The sequence below is a fragment of the Xenopus tropicalis genome, chromosome 8 (genome assembly GCF_000004195.4).
Source record: "Xenopus tropicalis strain Nigerian chromosome 8, UCB_Xtro_10.0, whole genome shotgun sequence".
In the NCBI taxonomy this organism is placed as follows: domain Eukaryota; kingdom Metazoa; phylum Chordata; class Amphibia; order Anura; family Pipidae; genus Xenopus; species Xenopus tropicalis.
In genome coordinates, this window is record NC_030684.2 from 86956986 (window position 1) to 86976952 (window position 19967).

General features: G+C 39.3%; 1 protein-coding gene across 1 annotated transcript in view; it reads right to left on the reverse strand.

Moving 5' to 3' along the window:
- Positions 1 to 6165, reverse strand: part of rps6ka5 (ribosomal protein S6 kinase, 90kDa, polypeptide 5) — a 51987-nt gene extending 45822 nt beyond the window's left edge. The window contains exon 1 of the mRNA XM_002933224.5: positions 5753 to 6165. Within this exon, the coding sequence (XP_002933270.1) occupies positions 5753 to 5810 (58 nt within the window). The 5' untranslated portion in view covers positions 5811 to 6165. The remainder of the gene's footprint in view (positions 1 to 5752) is intronic.
- Between the last annotated feature and the right edge of the window lie 13802 nt (positions 6166 to 19967).

The following is a 19967-nucleotide window of genomic DNA, read 5'->3' on the forward strand; positions in this document are numbered from 1 at the left end:
GTCAGATTAATATAGGAAACCATAACATATACAAAGATGAAGTGATAAAAAGGAGGGGGCAAAATTTTTATCAGATGAGTCAGAAAACAACTCAAACCATCTTGAAAAGTAAATGTGTTTGTATACAAATCCACTAAAAAACAAGCATATTAGTAGTAGTGTTACTGTAGCAAACACACAAGTTTTACCAGTGCAGGGCCACTGTACATTATATTTTAATTATTTTAAAAAAACTTTAATTCTTTGGTGTTACGGTTTCTTTAAGGTGCAAGACAAAAAATTCAATGGATTCATTACATTAAAAAGTATATAACAGACTGTATTAAAGGAGAAGGAAATGCATTTTGGCATTTTATTATCACAATAGTGCAAGCTAAAACGCTATACTTAATCTGCAGAAAGCATTACCATACCCAGCCTTAGAAGCTCCCTCTGTTTAAGATAGCAGCTGCCATTTTAGCTTGGTCTCGGTAGCTTCCATGCTGCAGCAATAGAGGCTTGTAGCTCAGATTACACAGCACAGTTGAGAGGGGGGAGCAAGAGATGATTGGAGGGGGAAGAGGAAAAAGGAGGGGGGGAGGTAGAGAGGATAAAAACTGAGCAGACTTGTTCCTTTTCCTGAAGGATTTTTTTAAGAGCAGGAGGTCTGACACAGAAGAACATGTATACACTAAATACAACAAGAAATCCTTTTCTTTTGATAGAGGACTTGGTGCAGCTTTTCTGTAAGTGTTTATGGCTTTTTTTTTTTTTTTTTACATAGACCTTTCTGACTAAGCTTATTTAGTTTTTACGTTTCTTTCTCCTTTAAGGATACTGCACTGTCAACAGTTAACAGAGGGGCTGGAAAAAAGGGAGACATTTAAAAACAAAACAAAATATTAAAAATAAGAATATTCTAGCCCAAGATTTGAAAACACTACTGAAAATACTATAAAATACAGAAACATTTCATTATTACTTAAATAAAAATTTAAGTAATTTTCAGCTTCAGCTGTTACAGTTCACAAAATATGATGCTTATTGATTTGCACCTAGACGTTGATCAATTGATTTTATTGGAAATTAAAAGAAATGATTCTTAATGTAATTTAAAAATGATTTTACCTAAGGGGTCTTTCCATAATTTGGATCTTTATACCTTAAGTCTACTAAGAAATCAATAAAATATTAATTAAACCCAATAGGATTATTTTACATCCGGTAGGGATTAATTATATCTTAGTTGGGATCAAATACAAAGCACTGTTTTATTTTTACAGAAAAAAAGGAAATCAGTTTTCAAAATCTGAATTATTTCATTAAAATGGGGTCTATGGGAGACAGGCTTCCCGTAATTCGGGCTTTCTGGATATCAGGTATATCAAAGGATTCCATACCTTTATTACCATTTTTTTAAAATTTGAGCATCTTAAACCATTTCATCCACTGCACCCACTTTCCTGAGCAGGAAGGATTTTCTTAATCTGTTTATAGAGTGGTCCAAGTCCTCTCTTGGCTTCAATCATAATCCCTCACTTGCCTTCTTGGCACACAGCTAGCAGTTACACTTTCACTGCTTAAAAAAAAAGTCAGAACACTGCTACTCTGCCACAAAAACAAATTCTGTATCTGGAGATATAAGGTCACATGGGCACAATGTACTCTGAAATTTCTGTATCCAAATGTACAAAAGTTGGGTAATGCAGAAAGTGACAGAAATTAACGCTCTGGAACCTTTTAATATACCTTTAATATACAGGGGCTGATTCACCAAAGGTTGTTAACACTTAACACATAGTTTTATGCGTTAAAAAGTGTTTGTTAATTAAGTAACGATTCATCAAAGTAATTTTGCATGCGTTACTACTCATATCGCATGAGCAAAATCTCAATTATCGCAAAGCATTATGTCCATCACATTGTGATAATTATCTAATAGAAATAATACTAATGCATAATTCACAGACAAATTTTAAGCGTTAAAAGAATGGAAAATCGCGATAATCAGTGCTAATATTAACACCTCCTAGGTGTGGGCGTTACTCAAAAAACCTTGCGGTTTGGGAGCGTTTGTGAAGACATCATGAAGTTTGCAGTCCGATTTTTGTTGGATTGTGAAGAAGAGAATGAAGTATGTAAATGTCTTAGAGTGATGCATCCTCAAGTTTTCAGGGAACCTGTCATTTTCAGAATGGCAGTTTTCAGAAAGTAACGTAATATTTTTAACGCATTTTTTCAGCCTTTAGTGTGAAATTCAATATAATTTGGTCAATATGGTCATTTAGCTTCAATTTGCAAAACGTTTCTGTTTGGACCATTTCATCCTAATATAAATATACGTTTTGGGGAAAACCCCAAAAAGTTTATTTTGCCGAAAATCTACCAAAATCTTTAAATTAGTATAAAAATAAAATGATTTCAATAACATATCCACTCTATTACTGAAAGCTATTTCAGTTCCCAATAATTGCAACATAATATTTTCTGATACCTTGTAAATAGCCTATTCTATTTCTTTAAAAAAATGCCAAAAGAGAAACAAAATATCTACATAGGTCTCCTTCTGTGTTCTTCCAGTTGAGCACAATGTGTGGTTGTTTCTCTCTGTACTACTATACATCAAATTTACAACTTTGCATCCTCTAATTATAAGAAAAGTTCCATCACTATTATGATGGCAAAGATTAAGGCTCAGATTATGAGGAATGTAAAATGCAGCATACACACTTTCACAACTTCCCTAGTTCACAACTACACTGTGATGGTAACATAGGTCCTAACCCGTATGTTGGCATGAAAATCTGCCAACAGGCCAAGAATTTAAGGAGCCACACATAAAAAGGATTTGTTGACCTTGATCAACTGTCCATGATTATCTGCATCTGAGGGCAGTGACTTGTGATTGAAATTCCAACAATTATAGATTGAGAATTGGTTTGCAGGAAGCAAATTAATAATATCTCTATGTCTAACAGCATATGCACTTGTTGAAGTACAGAAGAAGACTACACACAAATATAGGTTAGGGGAAGGATGCCAATGAATCAGACACAGGATAAGGAAGTATTCCAATAACACACAAACAGGCTAAGGGGAGGTGCCAGTATACACAGTGTGAGATATGTATGCCACTAAAACACAAGGGAAAGATGACAATAACACACAGAGGGGGGATGCCCATGACATATATGCACTAGCTTAAATTGAGATGACAATAGCATATATGCACTGGCTAAGGAAGGAAAGCCAGTATTATATACAAACAGAATAAGTAAGACTGGCTATAAGACACACATGATGAAAAAAAAGATATCAATATAAAAATAAAACACTTGCAGGCTGAGGAAGAAATAGCAAAACACGCATATGGGCTGAGCAAGAGGCAGCAACACATGTATACAGGCTGAGGGAAAGGTAGCAATACACGTATACAGGCTGAGCAAGAGGCAGCAACACATATACAGGCTAAAAGAAAGGCAGCAACACAAACATACAGGCTAAGAGGAAACAGACTGACCAAAAGACAGCAACACACATATACAGGCTGAAGGAAAGGAAGCAACACACACATACAGGCTCAGGGAAAGACAGCAACACACACATACAGGCTCAGGGAAAGACAGCAACACACACATACAGGCTCAGGGAAAGACAGCAACACACACATACAGGCTCAGGGAAAGACAGCAACACACACATACAGGTTTAGGGAAAGACAGCAACACACACATACAGGCTCAGAGAAAGGCAGCAACACACGTATACAGACTGAGGGATAGGCAGTAACACACACTTATAGGCTAAGGGGAAAGGCAGCAACACACACATACAGGCTAAGGGGAAAGGCAGCAACACACACATACAGGCTCAGGGAAAGACAGCAACACACACATACAGGCTCAGGGAAAGACAGCAACACATGTATACAGACTGAGGGATAGGCAGCAACACACACTTATAGGCTAAAGGAAATGCAGCAACACAAACATGTAGGCTAAGGGGAAAGACAGCAACACACACATACAGGCTCAGGGAAAGACAGCAACACACACATACAGGTTTAGGGAAAGACAGCAACACACACATACAGGCTCAGAGAAAGGCAGCAACACACGTATACAGACTGAGGGATAGGCAGTAACACACACTTATAGGCTAAGGGGAAAGGCAGCAACACACACATACAGGCTCAGGGAAAGACAGCAACACACACATACAGGCTCAGGGAAAGACAGCAACACACACATACAGGCTCAGGGAAAGACAGCAACACACACATACAGGCTCAGGGAAAGACAGCAACACACACATACAGGCTCAGGGAAAGACAGCAACACACACATACAGGCTCAGGGAAAGACAGCAACACACACATACAGGCTCAGGGAAAGGCAGCAACACACACATACAGGCTCAGGGAAAGGCAGCAACACACACATACAGGCTCAGGGAAAGGCAGCAACACATGTATACAGACTGAGGGATAGGCAGCAACACACACTTACAGGCTAAAGGAAAGGCAGCAACACAAACATGCAGGCTAAGGGGAAAGGCAGCAACACACACATACAGGCTGACCGAAAGACAGGAACACACATACAGGCTGAGGGGAAAGGCAGCAACACATATACAGGCTGAGTGACACAAATATAAACGTAAAGAGGCCGCAATATACACACACACACATACATGTAGAGAGAGAGAGTGCAAGCAACATAAACAAGTTTGATGGAGAGACATCAACAGACATACATAAGGGCTGAGAAAGAGGCAGAAACACATACAGTCAGGAGAGATAGCAATGTGCCCACAGAGGGGGAAACAAAAAACCACACAATCACACAGAATGAATAAGTAACAGCAACACACACACAGCCTGAAGGAAAGACATACATACACACACATAAGAGCTTAGGGAGAGACCAAAATTTACACATAGGCTAAATGAAAGAAAGCAATACATTCATGCACATCGGCTGAGGGATGGGAATCAATACACACACGCACAAACACGATAAAGAGAAAGCAATCTATACACACAGGCTTCGTAAGAAAAAGTTATTCAAACACAAACAGGCGGTGTGAAATACAGCAATACAGACAGTGTGAGAGAGATACACAACACACTTATATGCAGGTTAAGGGAGGGGCAGCAATACACACAGGCTGAGAAGAAGACAGCAACAAACACACATGCATACAGGATAAGAGGCAGCAATACACACAAACACACACACAGGCTAAAGTACAGAGCAATATATGCACAAAGACTGAAGGACAGACAAAAACACAAACATAAAACTAAAAAGAAAAAGAGCCATTTGACAGGCCCAGGTAGACACAAAAATAACACAAATCCAGCCTGAATGAGAGGCAGCACTACACCCAGACAACACACAGAGCTGTGAGGTTACAGCCATAACACAGAGGGGTGAGGGAACGGCAGCAATATTCACATACAGGGGAGGGACAGCAATAATACACACGGTGCTGCGGTGTTACCAACACACACACACAGAAGGCGGAATGCCAAACACACATACAGGCAGGGGAAGGATGCTAATAAGACATTCACAGATGCAGTACTGCATATAACACACTCGAACTTTCTATAAGAGGTCAAGGGACGGATACAACACTCTTACATAACACATCTCTTCTAAACAGAGGTTGTCAGTAACATTCTACGACTGACGACTGCCTCAGGAAGTCACAAAACATAATTTAGATGACTAATATATAACTTCCCAGGTCCCCTTTGGACGCTTACCTGTCCGCAGTTCGTGCTTCACAGTGAGCAGGTCACCTTCCTGTGAGGGCCCTTCCATGTCCTGTCAAGGCGTGAACCCCAAGATAAGCACCTTGCGTATGTACAGTTTATCTATTGCTATGGTTGACGCTTGCCTGCTTATACACTTCCTACAGTGTGCCGCTCATCACCTTGCACTCCCCTGCCCTTCCAAACCCTGAGCCAACCCGATACAGCCCTCCACTCCGTTCCACTACGGCACGGAGCAACCCAGCGCCCTTCCAGGGGGCTCTACCTAACTTGCCCTGGCATCAACGACCTTATTGGTTAATGCGAAGACAGAAGGTGGAGCTAGGCGCACCCGTACCCCGGAGATTCCCTTCCCAGCAAACTCCAAGGTTGTAACAGAGTAGGGGCGGATCCCCGGCCTAACAACACTTCCAAGCCAGAGCTTCACTGACTGGAGCTATGTAGAAGCACCGCCTATTCACTCTATTCTGATTGGATTTCCCATATAGTCTATGTATACAAGAGTTCCCGCCTTTTCTTTTAACCCAAGGTGTTGGTGAGGATTCTGTATGCGTTGTAAGTGTTTTCTGTAACTGTAGTGTTTAACCCTTTAAGTGCCAGCCGAATTCGTCATTTCAGTTCCCCCCAGTGCCAGACATTTTGTAAACATTCTGTGCTCTCTCAATGTAGGGGCTTTTACTGGGGGCAGGGTTAAGTTTAGGTAGGCAAACTATATATTGTTTTTTTCAGGAGAACCTGAGCTTTCCAAATCTACCTGAGTTTTTGTGTATTTCCACTTCTGGAACAAGATTTAGAGCTTGAAATACAAAAAAAAAAAAGAAAAATGCTATTTTTCATGATATAAGGATTTCTACCAGAAACATATTTTATTTTATGGACAAAAATTCAACTGATTTGGAAAGCCTCATGTCTCCCGAACGTGCCAATACCTGATATGTATAGTTTTATTGAGATTTCTGACTTCTATAGATCAAAAACTCCCAGCAGTAAATTACTAAATTTTCAAAGCATTACAGCAGAATACGGCATACTTTACATTCCAAAGCCAAAAATCCTGGAACATTAGGTTTACCCAAGGAAACCATACATTTTTGAAAACTACACATTCTGACGAATCCGTAATGGGTAACTATGTCTTCCAACTCCTAAGTACCAAACAGCAATGCTTTACTGAATTTAGCATTTTCTATAAAAAATTATGAAAATTCTAAAAAATCACCTCAAATCTTCCACTTTCAAGCACCTTATCTCCCACATAACATTAGGTACCAAGAAAACACACCCTAAATATGAAAGCCAGGGGTCCACTGAACGGTTTGATGCCCATTGTGCATAGGATCACCGATGTATCTGGCATTTAGAAACCCCAAAAGGAAGTTAGTACATACAAATTGCCCAGGAGATCTCTTTTGCTACTGAAAATTCAATACATTTACTGCATTTTCTGTGGGGTAAAAACACAAAAAATACATTGACCCCCCAAAACCATATATTTTTGGAAAGTACACATTCGGACGAATTCAAAATTGGTACCCATGTCTTTCTACTCCAAACTACAGAGTCGCAATGCTTTCCCAAAATTGCCAGTTTTGATGAAATACCTAAAAATCACATCAAATCTTCCACTTTCAAGCACCTTATCTCCCAGATAACATTAGGTACCAAAAGAACAAACGCTAAATATGAAAGCCAAGGGTCCGCTGAACAGTTTGATGCCCATTGTGCATAGGATCACCAATGTATCTGGCATTTAGAGACCCCATAAGGAAGTTAGTGCATACAAATTGCCCAGGAGATCTCTTTAGCTACTGAAAATTCAACACACGTACTGCATTTTCTGTGGGGTAAAAACACAAAAAAATACATTGACCCCCCAAAACCATATATTTTTGGAAAGTACACATTCAGGCGAATTCAAAATTGGTACCCATGTCTTTCTACTCCAAACTACAGAGTCGCAGTGCTTTCCCAAAATTGCTAGTTTTGGTGAAATACCTGAAAATCACATCAAATCTTCCACTTTCAAGCACCTTATCTCCCACATAACATTAGGTACCAAGAAAACACACCCTAAATATGAAAGCCAAGGGTCCGCTGAACAGTTTGATGCCCATTGTGCATAGGATCAGCACTGTATCTGGCATTTAGAGACCCCATAAGGACGTCAGTGCATAGAGATTGCCCCAGAGGTCTCTTTAGCTACTGAAAATTCAACACGTTTACTGCATTTTCTGTGGGGTAAAAACACAAAAAAATACATTGACCCCCCAAAACCATATATTTTTGGAAAGTACACATTCGGGCGAATTCAAAATTGGTACCCATGTCTTTCTACTCCAAACTACAGAGTCGCAGTGCTTTCCCAAAATTGCTAGTTTTGGTGAAATACCTGAAAATCACATCAAATCTTCCACTTTCAAGCACCTTATCTCCCACATAACATTAGGTACCAAGAAAACACACCCTAAATATGAAAGCTAAGGGTCCACTGAACAGTTTGATGCCCATTGTGCATAGGATCACTGATGTATCTGGCATTTAGAGACCCCAAAAGTAAGTTAGTGCATAGAGATTGCCCCAGAGGTCTCTTTAGCTACTGAAAATTCAACACATTTACTGCATTTTCTGTGGGGTAAAAACACAAAAAAATACATTGACCCCCCAAAACCATATATTTTTGGAAAGTACACATTCGGGCGAATTCAAAATTGGTACCCATGTCTTTCTACTCCAAACTACAGAGTCGCAGTGCTTTCCCAAAATTGCTAGTTTTGGTGAAATACCTGAAAATCACATCAAATCTTCCACTTTCAAGCACCTTATCTCCCACATAACATTAGGTACCAAGAAAACACACCCTAAATATGAAAGCCAAGGGTCCACTGAACAGTTTGATGCCCATTGTGCATAGGATCACTGATGTATCTGGCATTTAGAGACCCCAAAAGGAAGTTAGTGCATAGAGATTGCCCCAGAGGTCTCTTTAGCTACTGAAAATTCAACACATTTACTGCATTTTCTGTGGGGTAAAAACACAAAAAAATACATTGACCCCCCAAAACCATATATTTTTGGAAAGTACACATTCGGGCGAATTCAAAATTGGTACCCATGTCTTTCTACTCCAAACTACAGAGTCGCAGTGCTTTCCCAAAATTGCTAGTTTTGGTGAAATACCTGAAAATCACATCAAATCTTCCACTTTCAAGCACCTTATCTCCCACATAACATTAGGTACCAAGAAAACACACCCTAAATATGAAAGCTAAGGGTCCACTGAACAGTTTGATGCCCATTGTGCATAGGATCACTGATGTATCTGGCATTTAGAGACCCCAAAAGGAAGTTAGTGCATAGAGATTGCCCCAGAGGTCTCTTTAGCTACTGAAAATTCAACACATTTACTGCATTTTCTGTGGGGTAAAAACACAAAAAAATACATTGACCCCCCAAAACCATATATTTTTGGAAAGTACACATTCGGGCGAATTCAAAATTGGTACCCATGTCTTTCTACTCCAAACTACAGAGTCGCAGTGCTTTCCCAAAATTGCTAGTTTTGGTGAAATACCTGAAAATCACATCAAATCTTCCACTTTCAAGCACCTTATCTCCCACATAACATTAGGTACCAAGAAAACACACCCTAAATATGAAAGCCAAGGGTCCGCTGAACAGTTTGATGCCCATTGTGCATAGGATCACCACTGTATCTGGCATTTAGAGACCCCATAAGGAAGTTAGTGCATAGAGATTGCCCCAGAGGTCTCTTTAGCTACTGAAAATTCAACACGTTTACTGCATTTTCTGTGGGGTAAAAACACAAAAAAATACATTGACCCCCCAAAACCATATATTTTTGGAAAGTACACATTCGGGCGAATTCAAAATTGGTACCCATGTCTTTCTACTCCAAACTACAGAGTCGCAGTGCTTTCCCAAAATTGCTAGTTTTGGTGAAATACCTGAAAATCACATCAAATCTTCCACTTTCAAGCACCTTATCTCCCACATAACATTAGGTACCAAGAAAACACACCCTAAATATGAAAGCCAAGGGTCCGCTGAACAGTTTGATGCCCATTGTGCATAGGATCACCACTGTATCTGGCATTTAGAGACCCCATAAGGAAGTTAGTGCATAGAGATTGCCCCAGAGGTCTCTTTAGCTACTGAAAATTCAACACATTTACTGCATTTTCTGTGGGGTAAAAACACAAAAAAATACATTGACCCCCCAAAACCATATATTTTTGGAAAGTACACATTCGGGCGAATTCAAAATTGGTACCCATGTCTTTCTACTCCAAACTACAGAGTCGCAGTGCTTTCCCAAAATTGCTAGTTTTGGTGAAATACCTGAAAATCACATCAAATCTTCCACTTTCAAGCACCTTATCTCCCACATAACATTAGGTACCAAGAAAACACACCCTAAATATGAAAGCCAAGGGTCCACTGAACAGTTTGATGCCCATTGTGCATAGGATCACTGATGTATCTGGCATTTAGAGACCCCAAAAGGAAGTTAGTGCATACAAAGTGTATATACTGCAATATAAGCTACCGGCATGTGCATTATGCGGCATAAGACCCCCTAACAGTTAGGAGACTCTAGAAAACCATATATTTTCCGAAAGTACACATTCTGACAAAACAAAAATGGGTAAATACATCTTTCTACTGCAAACTACCACACTACAAAGCTATGCTAAACAGAACGGTTTTTATGACATTTCTGAAAATTGTCACAAAGCTTGCATTTTACCCCATTATGTATCCCCACATTTTGTACCGTATCAACATAAAACATTCTAAATATGAACGCCATGGGTCTACTGAACAGTTTGATGCCCTATATGCATAGATTTACCAAACTATGTGGGGTACAGGGGCACCCAAGCAAAAATAGTGCATATGAATTTTCACATAAGACGCTCTGGCTCATGCAGTTTTTGCACCCGGTATGTGTATTATGCGGCATAAGATCCCCTAACAGTACAGAGACCCTAGAAAACCATATATTTTCCGAAAGTACACATTCTGACAAAACAAAAATGGGTAAATACATCTTTCTACTGCAAACTACCAAACTACAAAGCTATGCTAAACAGAACGGTTTTTATGACATTTCTGAAAATTGTCACAAAGCTTGCATTTTACCCCATTATGTATCCCCACATTTTGTACCGTATCAACATAAAACATTCTAAATATGAACGCCATGGGTCTACTGAACAGTTTGATGCCCTATATGCATAGATTTACCAAACTATGTGGGGTACAGGGGCACCCAAGTAAAAATAGTGCATATGAATTTTCACATAAGACGCTCCGGCTCATGCAGTTTTTGCACCAGGTATGTGTATTATGCGGCATAAGATCCCCTAACAGTACAGAGACCCTAGAAAACCATATATTTTCCGAAAGTACACATTCTGACAAAACAAAAATGAGTAAATACATCTTTCTACTGCAAACTACCAAACTTCAAAGCTATGCTAAACAGAACGGTTTTTATGACATTTCTGAAAATTGTCACAAAGCTTGCATTTTACCCCATTATGTACCCCCACATTTTGTACCGTATCAACATAAAACATTCTAAATATGAACGCCAGGGGCCTACTGAACAGTTTGATGCCCTATATGCATAGATTTACCAAACTATGTGGGGTACAGGGGCACCCAAGTAAAAATAGTGCATATGAATTTTCACATAAGACGCTCCGGCTCATGCAGTTTTTGCACCAGGTATGTGTATTATGCGGCATAAGATCCCCTAACAGTACAGAGACCCTAGAAAACCATATATTTTCCGAAAGTACACATTCTGACAAAACAAAAATGGGTAAATACATCTTTCTACTGCAAACTACCAAACTACAAAGCTATGCTAAACAGAACGGTTTTTATGACATTTCTGAAAATTGTCACAAAGCTTGCATTTTACCCCATTATGTACCCCCACATTTTGTACCGTATCAACATAAAACATTCTAAATATGAACGCCAGGGGCCTACTGAACAGTTTGATGCCCTATATGCATAGATTTACCAAACTATGTGGGGTACAGGGGCACCCAAGTAAAAATAGTGCATATGAATTTTCACATAAGACGCTCCGGCTCATGCAGTTTTTGCACCCGGTATGTGTATTATGCGGCATAAGATCCCCTAACAGTACAGAGACCCTAGAAAACCATATATTTTCCGAAAGTACACATTCTGACAAAACACAAATGGGTAAATACATCTTTCTACTGCAAACTACCAAACTACAAAGCTATGCTAAACAGAACGGTTTTTATGACATTTCTGAAAATTGTCACAAAGCTTGCATTTTACCCCATTATGTACCCCCACATTTAGTAACGTATCAACATAAAACATTCTAACTATGAACGCCAGGGGTCTACTGAACAGTTTGATGCCCAATATGAATAGATTTACCAAACTATGTGGGGTACAGAGGATGCCAAATTGAAATACAGCAGACAAAATGTCCATGTGCAAAGACAAGTAACAAAGAACAATGTAAAAAGCCCTAAAATTGATAAAAATAAAAAAGAAATCACTAAAATCATTTTTTTTTTTTTGCCTAATAATATCTGCAGGCAGAATAACAGTTTGAGTATTTTGGCTTGGGCAAATAAGTTTTACAGACAAAGTCAAGCGAACAACAACTATGCATAACTGAAAATGCTATAAAATGGCTAAACATGCAGTAAAAAACCCAAAAATGCACCAAAATCACAGAACATGTAGTAGAAACACCAAAATAATACACAAAAGGTATTGCGCAGTGCGGTTAGCGAATACGCTATCCGCAAAGGCAATAAAACATTTTTTTCAGGCAAGAATAAAAACGATGCGATAGAAAAAAAAAAAAAAATACAAAATTACATAAGTGTGTAAGTGAGTGTGTACACATGGTAAAATGTGTTTTTTGTGCATGTGTGTGAGTGTGGAAGTGAGTGTGCAAGTAAGTATGTGTAAGTGTAACTGTTCTGAATGTGTGAAACCCAACAACTACCCAAAATGTATGTGTTTGTGTGTAAGTGTGAGTATAAGTGTGTATTAGTGTATTATGTGTGTGTATGTGTGTTTTTTTACACTTACCTGGGACAAGCAGGCACAGACATCGTGTGAAGGTGGGAGGAAGGACCCAGGAGACGCTGCAGCTTCTTTCTGCGACGCCGATCCGGTGAGTATGAGAAGGGGGGCCAGGGGGGAGGGAAGGGAGAGCAGGAAATGTCAGGCACGCATAGACAGCGTGTCCTGACATTTCCTATGGGGCCCCTGGGCGATCGCGCCCCAGGGGCCACTCGTTCCCCACCTCTGACTTGTGTCTGGAGGCTGGGGAACGAGCGGGGAGCGAAGAAGCGGCTTGAAAAGCCGCTTCTCCGCTCCCAAACCCGGAAGTGCCCCAGGACGTAGAATCTACGTTCTGTGGCACTTTGGTCCTTTAGTACCCAGGACGTAGATTCTACGTCCTGTGGCACTAAAAAGGTTAATTATTTTGTTCAATGTTTTTTCAAGGAAGAGTGCTAAATAAAACTGGTAAACAAGCCTTTCTTTCTAAACAATACACCCTGCAGCAAAGACAACATAGTATTCAAACATAATTGTATGGGATTTAATAATATTTCTCAATGCTTTGATTATATATGTGCAACCATTGATCTCTTGATGGTAAAACATACTCTTGGAAAACTCAGGCTTTCTAAACCTATTTGGTATATTTAAATATAGATTACCCAAGCACAGTTTCTGTCTTGTGGGCTATGCCACAGCAGCACATGATTTTTTGGCAACCAGGTCTCCACTTTATATTATTTCCATATAATTATTCAATTTCCATACCTCCCAACATTTGAAAAATGAAAAGAGGGACAAAAAGAATTGGCGCGCGCAGCAATTTTTTTGATCACGCCCCCTTTTGTGGCCACGCCCCAATTACCACACCCCATTTTAAAAAAAATACCCCTTTTATATAGATCAAATGGCGGCGCAGACGAAAATGTGCTATACCCTCATACTGAACGACCTAAGGAAAACAATATAGCAACTCCTACATTAAAATACAAGTATAAAGAGAAGGCAGTCAGTTATAAGTGAGTTATAAATAAGTACCAGTTTTGCCCCCCCCATACACAGTAGCCCCCCCATACACAGTAGTCCCCCCATGCACAGTAGCCCCCTATACACAGTAGCCCCCTATACACAGTAGCCCCCCTATACACAGTGCCCCCATACACAGTAGCCCCCATACACAGTAGCCCCCGCGAAAAGCGGGACAGTTGGGGGGTATGAATTTCATACCTCCCAACATTTGAAGAAATGGTGCAACTAACATGGTGGAAAAAATCTGACCACACCCATTCTTGTGACCACACCCCCTAAGTACCACTCTTATTTTACAAAATTTGGTAGGTTATGTAGTTTGAACACATTTTGGGGTCTTGTTTTATGTATTTTTACAGTTTTGCTAATGAAAGTGAAATTGCCCTTTAAGAGGCAAGTCTCAGTTCCCCCAGGAGACATGTTTAGCTTATTAGTTACAATTGCATCTAAGTGCAGGTATTAAGTATTCTGGGCTCTCTGCCAAAGCCTACTTATCTAATTAAGTTTGAGAAACCTTGTATATTTTTTGGTGTTTAGTGCAGGAGATCAAAGGGAAATGAGGGACTTTTTAATAAGAATCCAAGACCACGTGCTGAGCTGTTAAAATTGTGACTGTCTAGCGAAAATTGTGACTGTCTAGCGAAAATTGTGACAGTTGGGGGGTATTCTCTAAGTATCTTAAAAACCCAAACTATATTTGGCATATGGCAGAAGTCTTGGCCTAATCAATAATAGGCAATGATTACAAAGCGCTTTTCCACTTGCCGAAAATATATGCACTACGTCTCGTCTGGCATTAGCCTAAAAAGTAAAGCCCACAAAATAGTTTTATTGAGTAATAATAGCAGATGCTAGGAGCTCATTAATGGCTATGACGTATGCAGCAGTTTGATAGCTGCTACTTGTGGAGAAGTTTCAACCCCCTGTAACATGCTCCAAAACATAAACTATTATTACTGAAACCTTATCTTGTGGCGCCTATCCACTAGCCAAGAAGTAAACAAAGCCAACTTTGGGATATAATAAAGGTGGATCAACTAGTTTTTATTTGTTATAAATGGTTCCATTCTAAGCAATGTTTTCAATGGGCCTTAATGTTTCGATACCTAAAATATCACAAAAATAAATGCATACAAAATGAAGACAAATTACAGATTATATTAGAATACTATTATCTACACCAGTGCTGTCCAACTGGCAACATGTCAGATTCAGGTTGTAATCCCCCTGCATTGTTTAAACATGTAGTCCACTGTACTGTGCACACCTTTTAATCTCTGCATACACCTCTGGCTCAGTCTGTGTGTATGGCACACACAGGCAGCATAGGGCAGACAGAATATGGCGCACACACAGGCAGCATAGGACAGGCAGAGTATGTGCACACACAGGCAGCATAGGGCAGGCAGAGTATGGCGCACACACAGGCAACTAAGGGCAGGCTGAGTATGGCACACTCAGGCAGCATAGGGCAAGCAGAGTATGGCACAAATATGCTATGTGCTATCCACAGAGGGGAAGGAGGCATATGGATTTAAGGGTGTGTCTTAATATGACATAATAGAATTCTTTCTCATATGAATGATGGTTGATATCCCTGCAGTGAGGACCACGCATTTGGGTTTTTGCTGCGCTACCACCATTGTGATAACATGGGTGTGGTTTGAAGTGGGTGCAGTTTAAAAAAGGGGAGTGGTCAAAACTTCCTTCCATTAGCGGCCCTCCACCATGTATGTTAGAGAAATTCTGGCCCTCGGCACCACAGAATTTGGACAGCACTGATCTACACCATCCTAAAAGTTAAAGGGGTGGTTCATTTTAAATAACTTTAATATGTTATAGAATGCCCTGTTCTTAGAAACTTTGCAATTAGTCTTCATTATTTATTATAGTTTTTGAAATATTTGCCTTCCTCCTCTACATCTTTCCATGTTATTGTTACTGTTTATTGCTTATCTTTACAGTCAGTCCCTCTCCTATTCATATTGCAGTCTCTCATTCTAACCACTGCCCAGAGATTCTGAAGAAAAAGTGAAAAGCGTAAAAAATTAAAACAACTGTGCATTGTCACAGAATATGAATGTCTATGTCATACTGAGAGTTAATTTAAAGGTGAATAAACCCTTTAATTGTAAGAAACTACAGCCTTAGATCAACTTTTAGCATCTCAGACAGTTCTACCTGTTTGGCCATACACCCACAGCTTGATCAATTTTAGTTCAATCTGAATCAGGCTTTCAGTGGATATGCTGAAAAAAAAATGTGCTGGACTGCTAATTTTTTACACACACTGAGGACTATTTACTTGAATTATAGACTATATTTTTTCAAAATTCTTCAGTAGAATTTATTGTTTTTCTCATACAGTGGAGGAAATAATTATTTGACCCCTCACTGATTTTGTAAGTTTGTCCAATGACAAAGAAATGAAAAGTCTCAGAACAGTATCATTTCAATGGTAGGTTTATTTTAACAGTGGCAGATAGCACATCAAAAGGAAAATCGAAAAAATAACTTTAAATAAAAGATAGCAACTGATTTGCATTTCATTGAGTGAAATAAGTTTTTGAACCCACTTAGTGGAAAAACCCTTGTTTGCAAGCACAGAGGTCAAACGTTTCTTGTAATTGATGACCAAGTTTGCGCACATTTTAGGAGGAATGTTGGTCCACTCCTCTTTGCAGATCATCTCTAAATCCCTAAGGTTTCGAGGCTGTCTCTGTGCAACTCTGAGCTTGAGCTCCCTCCATAGGTTTTCTATTGGATTAAGGTCCGGAGACTGACTAGGCCACTCCATGACCTTAATGTGCTTCTTCTTGAGCCACTCCTTTGTTGCCTTTGCTGTATGTTTTGGGTCATTGTCGTGCTGGAACACCCATCCACGACCCATTTTCAGTTTCCTGGCAGAGGGAAGGAGGTTGTCGTTCAGGATTTCACGATACATGGCTCCGTCCATTTTCCCGTTAATGCGAATAAGTTGTCCTGTGCCCTTAGCAGAAAAACACCCCCAAAGCAAAATGTTTCCACCCCCATGCTTGACAGTGGGGACGGTGTTTTGGGGGTCATAGGCAGCATTTTTCTTCCTCCAAACACAGCGAGTTGAGTTAATGCCAAAGAGCTCTATTTTGGTCTCATCAGACCACAGCACCTTCTCCCAGTCACTCACAGAATCATTCAGGTGTTCATTGGCAAACTTCAGACGGGCCTGCACATGTGCCTTCTTGAGCAGGGGGACCTTGCGAGCCCTGCAGGATTTTAATCCATTGCGGTATAATGTGTTTCCAATGGTTTTCTTGGTGACTGTGGTCCCTGCTAATTTGAGGTCATTAACTAACTCCTCCCGTGTAGTTCTAGGATGCTTTTTCACCTTTCTCAGAATCATTGACACCCCACGAGGTGAGATCTTGCGTGGAGCCCCAGAGCGAGGTCGATTGATGGTCATTTTGTGCTCCTTCCATTTTCGAACAATCGCACCAACAGTTGTCACCTTCTCTCCCAGCTTCTTGCTAATGGTTTTGTAGCCCATTCCAGCCTTGTGCAGGTCTACAATTTTGTCTCTGACATCCTTGGACAGCTCTTTGGTCTTTCCCATGTTGGAGAGTTTGGAGTCTGCTTGATTGATTGATTGATTCTGTGGACAGGTGTCTTTTATACAGGTGACTAGTTAAGACAGGTGTCCTTAATGAGGTTGACTAATTGAGTAGAAGTGTCTAACCACTCTGTGGGAGCCAGAACTCTTAATGGTTGGTAGGGGTTCAAAAACTTATTTCACTCAATGAAATGCAAATCAGTTGCTATCTTTTATTTAAAGTTATTTTTTCGATTTTCCTTTTGATGTGCTATCTGCCACTGTTAAAATAAACCTACCATTGAAATGATACTGTTCTGAGACTTTTCATTTCTTTGTCATTGGACAAACTTACAAAATCAGTGAGGGGTCAAATAATTATTTCCTCCACTGTATATGTGTTATTAACAATTATTATGTGTACATGGAACTAGTCAACATTTTAACTGGGCCTATTGGCAGAGACAATACTTTAAAAAAAAGAGATAGGGCTGCAAATAAGCAGCCAAGAAGAAGAAGAAGCAGCTATGAATTTGTATGAATAGGTTACCAATTAAGGCCAAGGATATCTGGTGCATTTGGGCTGTAAACACAAAAAAAGGTATGCTTCTGTTGAAGAAAACCTAATAACTCTAAAAGCTGGATGGATAAATGGACCAACCTGTCTGTGAGGAGTACACCATCAGTGGCCAGAACATTTAATGGAGTTGGAGAACCAATTCTTTTTTCTTTTCCCTACGTAATATGTTGTTTCTGTGCAGTTTAATATTTAATTACCCTTACCTAGTTTTCAGCTGGTGGCTCAAATAATTACTGACACATTATTGTTTCTTTTATGCACTGATAACAAGCAGCATTAAACACAGCACTGCTGGTCTGCACCACATTCATAATACAACAATGCCCTTTTTAATAGCCTAATTTTCCATATTTTCTTAGTACCATTGAGGGAATGATCCGTCAATAACGCATTTGTTAGAAAATGTTTATAACTGATTATAACACACTTTTTAGGTCAAATGTATAATACATAATCCAAGAAACATCCATTATAAGAGTAGTATGGCATTACCAGCACTTAATGAAGGCATTTATCAAATGGACCACCAAACACGTAGGGACAGATCACTAATTTGCCAACTATAAAGCTGCTATAAAATACTTTTTTTTATGTATTTGTTGTTTTTATTGTTTACATTTAAATAGAGTAAAAGGTATGAAGAGATATTCTTGTCAATTTCTCTGTCTACAGTTAGGTCTATAAATATTTGGACAGAAACAACTCAGATGCAGTTGAAGTGCAGACTTTTAGCTTTAATTCAGTGGGGTGAACCAAACGATTGCAGAAAAATGTGAGGCCACTAAAGCATTTTTTTAACACAATCCTTTCAATTCAGGGGCTCAAAAGTAAATTAACAAATTAAATAACTGGAAATAAAATGTTCATTTCTAATACTTGGTTGAAAACCCTTTGCTGGCAATGACAGCCTAAAATCTTGAACTCATGGACATCACCAGATGCTGGGTTTCCTTCTTTTTAATGCTCTGCCAGGCCTTTACTGCAGTGAATTGAACAGAACCAAAATTAGAAAAAAAAGTCCAAATATTTATTGACCTAACTGTACATAGAGAGTTATATTTGATATGTCAGATTTGGTTTGCTAATCAGCTCAGGAAGTCTGTATAAAAATATATATCTGTACTTTTGGTGCTAAGGATGATTTCCTCCATTCTAATAATTTGTCCTGTTTAACATCAATTGAGAGAAAGTACAATTTTATATTTCTATTTCCTAGGCACTTATTACATAGGTGCAGTGAGCTAGTGGGGCTTATTCATTAAAAATTACCAAAACATGTGCAATTTGCAATTTGCTAACTTGGGAGACTCACATAGTGGCCACAGGAGATTGTGTAAATAGTTGTCTGGTGATATACAACTGTATAGATACCTTTACTGAGCAAGGCTTATTAAGTGGATGAGAAATCCCTGGGAATGTGCTGAGGAAAAAAGAGTGCTAATAAAGTTAGAGAAGCATCCCAAATAAGCATAACAAACTGACATAATAAAGGCAAAAATATAACATGATACATCCATTGTCCAAAAAGCCTAAAATACCACTTTATAATAACACTTATGCCAGAGAGGATGGAGGTTGCTTTTTTAATAATCATTATGTTGGTTATACTGGCTTTCAGCTGAGAGACTGAAAGGAAAGGAATAAACCAATATTTTGCAATAAGTTGTTTGGCTGCTGTGAACAGATGATTAATTTGCTAGAGTTTTTGTTTATATTAGGTATCTGTGCATTTAATATGGCCTTCCAGGGATCATTTCTCAAATGCATATGTATAATGGATCCAAGAGGCCAGAAATGTTAGGTAAGGGGGCACTGCCATCATACATGGCCTATCATACCCTACATTTCGCAATTCCTAAAAAAAAAAAAAACAGGATTATTTTGGAAACATTTTTTGTAAACTTTAGGCTAATGCCACACCATGCGTATGG